The following is a 4,483-nucleotide window of genomic DNA, read 5'->3' on the forward strand; positions in this document are numbered from 1 at the left end:
GGCACATATTTGAAAGAAAATGTGTCTGTTTTTCCCCACTTCTGGAAAACCAGCTTTTTTTTCTAACCACTCCGGTGACGTCGGACTGGGGATTTATTTGACAGGTGCGCACCGTTTACAGTGAAGCAGAGTATATAGCAGAATCGTTAAAAAAAAAAAAAAAAAAAAAAAAAAAAAATATATATATATATATATATATATATATATATATATATATATATATATATATATATATATATACATACATATAGCTAGTTTTGGTGTAATTTATCATCATCCTGGTATATTATTGTTTATGGGAACTGCACTTTTTATTCACATGAGGAATATTCATCTTGGAGAACGAAAAACAATAATATTTGAAAAATTGAAGTTTGTTCACACATGCTCAACTTGTAATGGGTACAATCTATATTTGTGAGATGGTTTGCTGTTTACTATCCAGGGGTCTGCAAATGTGGCTGGGTATTCTGTATTGTGTTATATTAAAAATCATATAGTACATTTTGAAATATACATGTCTAATAAACATGATTTAAACTTTTGCATTATTTCCCCAGTATATATGCATCAGCCCTTACAGCATCTCTGACGGTGAAATTTGTTTGTTTGTTTGTTACCTACTTATACACACTCACACAGATACTTATACATGCATAAAAAGTAAAAATGCTGCGTAATAACAGTGCTTATGATTTTGTGCTATATAGATAAAACTTGAATTTGAGTTCAATTAGAAGTTGAACTTGAATTAGTGTTAAAATAAGCATTTATTTAGTTATGAATGCATATCAAATCTTTGTAAATACTCTATAAAGTAACACAACTTGTGATTGTGTTTTTTCATGGATTATAGCCAAAATGGGACCCAACACGGATCATCTTAAACCCATGGTAAAAAAGAAACATTATTTTAAAACTTATTTTAATTGTTTTAATATTTGATGTTGCTTTTATTTCAATACAAAAGCTATAAAAACCTTTTGTCTAAACATTTTTTTCAAGTTCCTTGTTCTCATGTTTCTGCATTATTCCAGACATTCTGTGTTATTTGTGTTTTGTATTCACTTATCTACATTAAAATGTCAATGTGGCATAAATCTGTTAAATGCTCAGTTTATGTTACTGGTAAGTATTAATACTTATAGATGATCAATACTAGCTTTGCTATTGCCGGACAAGATTTTGTTATCTAACATATCTGTCTGTAAGCTAACACTACCCTCTCACCAAGAACCTGCTCTGTTCTCCTCACATTACAGCTCAATTACTCTTTTCTGACAGCGGTTCTGTCTGCTGGTCTATCCACAGGCTCATAACTGCATGGCTGTGGTTTGCATTTGTGTGAAAACCTCAGAATATCTTATCTCGGCATCCAAATGCAAACCCCGATCAGTTGTCATCAAACTGTTTATATACGTGACTTCACTTCCGCTCTGGCTATTTTTCAAATGTGGAAGAACATTTCTGTGTCTAAAAATGACTCCAGAGGGCTTAAAAATAAACTTTAACGTCTATTTTAAAGAAAATCTAGTTCCTACTTTTACGCACATTGACTCACTGGGGTGTCTAACCTACAATATGCTCTTTAACCTAATTAAAACAATTGTAGTTATGGCTTTACTGTCTTGCATAAATAATATCATACAACAATTGGTCCCATAATTATGAATCGGGTGAACATATTTCAAATGAAGAAAATGTACTATTTTTATGACTTTGTTGATGATGATGATAATAATGATAATAATACAAATCTAACAAAAATAATAAAAATATGTCAGCTATTCTATATAATGTATATTTTAGTAACAATATGAAAATCTTATGAAACAATCTTAAATTAAAATGAATGCTAAAAAATAGGCTTAATTTTATTTACAGAAAACATTGTGATTAGATGTTTTTCCTTTGATTTGACTGCAAAGCAACAAAAATACTGTACACTACAAATTCCCCTTTTTATTAAAACAAGTTCATATAAATGGAATTGTTACCTATTTCATTAATTTAGTTTTTATAAGCAAATCACCAGAAAGATGCAGCCATGAACATACCAAGCGAGACAAATAAAAAACTTAATTAGAGTAACAAATCAACCTATGCCAAGGCCTGTGCCAATAAACTATATTTCATAGATTGAATCTTAGTGATGTTCTTCATCTTGATGGGTTACCACTGTTCCCAACTGAAGTCATCTCCACCTCCAAATATCAGGAAGAAACCCAGAATAGTCAGAAAAATTACACAATTTCCAGCCATTACCAGACCAGCGGCACCCCATTGAATCTGTGGAGGGAGAGAGCCTTTAGTTTCATTCATGGTGACACATTTCATTCTATGTAAAAACCTATTTTCTTTTTTTAGAAAGATTATTGTGCCTGAACATGCTTTAACACATTTTGTATCCATGTGAGCATTAAACGCAGCTTGAACAAAAACAAAATTGTAAAAAAACAAAACACAAAAAACAAAACTACTGTATGCATTGATACGTTTACTTCCTTTTCACAGAACAAATCCTCTCTATATGTAGAGTGCGCAAGCTGCTCTCAAAGATGGTATAATGACTAGGTCTGTGCAAGAGATTGGTTCAAATTTAGATTCTGGCTTCCAATGACAATGAAAACTGCAGATTGCTGTTCCTTTTCTTTAAATACATGTACTTTTGAATGAATAAATACACAGAAAATATGTCAATATCAGTCTTAAGTAGCTATGTCTTAAAATCACTCAACTATAAATAACTATCATAATTACGACATTATTTATGATAAATATAAATTGTAAATTAAATTTATTCTTTGAGGAGAAAATATGATGGGATTTACAAACTTAATTCAAGTTGTGTAGTAAGCTGCCGTTTTATACAACTCAGTGTTGTGAACTGAGTGTTGACTTGTTTATAGTTAATGAATACAAATTTCTATTATCTGTGTATATCTAGAATTTATATCACCAAGTACTGTGTAACATACACATTAGCGTATTAATGGTCAAAGGTAAAGCAAATGATTTACAGTTGCTACAGAAATCAAACTATGTTCAGTATACGCAAAAACATTGGTCTTCTTAAAAGAATTAGTTTAGGTGTGGTTGTGCCATTTTACTTGTTTACATTTTTTTCGATTATTATGAATAAACACAATTGACTAAAGTGATAGTTTTATGCTGTAAAGATGTTTACATTTTAAAATGTATTATTGTTAGATAATTACTGTGGCAACCACAGCTGTCATTATTAATATTAGTAAATCATATTAATTAGTACATATATTGTTTTTTCACATAATTTTTCTGTACATATACAGTTTTGAATTGTAGACATGTTTACAATTTTATTTTATTTTTTTACAAAATTATCCTGGCAACCACAGTTGGCAAATATTTTTTTGCAAAAACAACAGAATTTTTTTTACTGTGTGGTTTAATAAATGTATTTATAGCTTAGATCTTCAAGCCAGTGAACAACGTGCACACATTTTTTTCCCACCACTGCTTAAAATGACCGGTGATGCTGTGAAACCCACACCAACATGGGAAGAACACGCAAACTCTACACACAAATGCCGACTGACCAAGCCAGGACTCAAACCAGCGACCTTCTTGCTGAGAGGTGCTAACCACTGAGCCATCGAGTCATTGTTTATATTTTATGTAAAGCAATAATATTTTTTTTTATTTTATTTAAATAGGATTTAGATTTTATTTAAATATATTTATTTAATAATAATAAAAAACGTTAAGATAAGATTACTATGAAAGCAATTTATTTGCATTTTCAATTAGTATATGAAAATTCATCTATTTTTCAGCATTTCCAGGACCTGATTGCACCCTGCAGACATGTGATTCTCAAAGAAGTCCTATTTTAATATATAAATTTACTAATTTTGTCAAACAATGAGAAGTTTGCATTCTTACAGCAATAAAAGGATGGTAATTAATGACTGTGTTATTAAAATCCATGTGCTATTAAAATAGATAAAAGTTTAAAATTACATTAGGCTATAGGTAGATTAAAAACACCTATCATTACCTATTTGACCTAATATAAACCAAGTACACAATTTTTCAACAGGAAAGTAATTTAGTTAAAGTAAATGGTTAATTTGCAACTAATTATACCCAACACTGCTATTTCAATAAAATAATATTTTAAGAAAAAAAGCTGATAAAACATGGACTGTCATGAAATGTTCTCATGGCTAAAATTTGACCAGTCTGTCAAATCGATTGCACATTCCACCAGTAAGGCCAGAGTGTGCAGGTTTAATTACCAGAGTAAAAGCAGTTTTTCTTAAAATAGTGAAATGCACACAACATTATGGGTGACAAAATAGAAGAGGACAAAATATTATTGCATGTCTTGCTAGTGCACCTGTGACCAAGACACTAATTCTAAGGTGTATTAAGAGTGACAGTATACATAGTAAAGTCAGCATACCACCAAGAAGGAAGAATCACATCCAACAGGAGGAAC

General features: G+C 30.5%; 1 protein-coding gene across 1 annotated transcript in view; it reads right to left on the minus strand.

Annotated features, from left to right (window-relative positions):
- Positions 1-751: 751 nt before the first annotated feature.
- Positions 752-4,483, minus strand: part of leprot (leptin receptor overlapping transcript) — a 15,616-nt gene continuing 11,884 nt past the window's right edge. Inside the window, 1 exon segment of the mRNA NM_001017787.1 lies at positions 752-2,289. Coding sequence (NP_001017787.1) covers positions 2,173-2,289 — 117 coding nt within the window. The 3' untranslated portion in view covers positions 752-2,172.

Source organism: Danio rerio, chromosome 2, assembly GCF_049306965.1.
Source record: "Danio rerio strain Tuebingen ecotype United States chromosome 2, GRCz12tu, whole genome shotgun sequence".
In the NCBI taxonomy this organism is placed as follows: domain Eukaryota; kingdom Metazoa; phylum Chordata; class Actinopteri; order Cypriniformes; family Danionidae; genus Danio; species Danio rerio.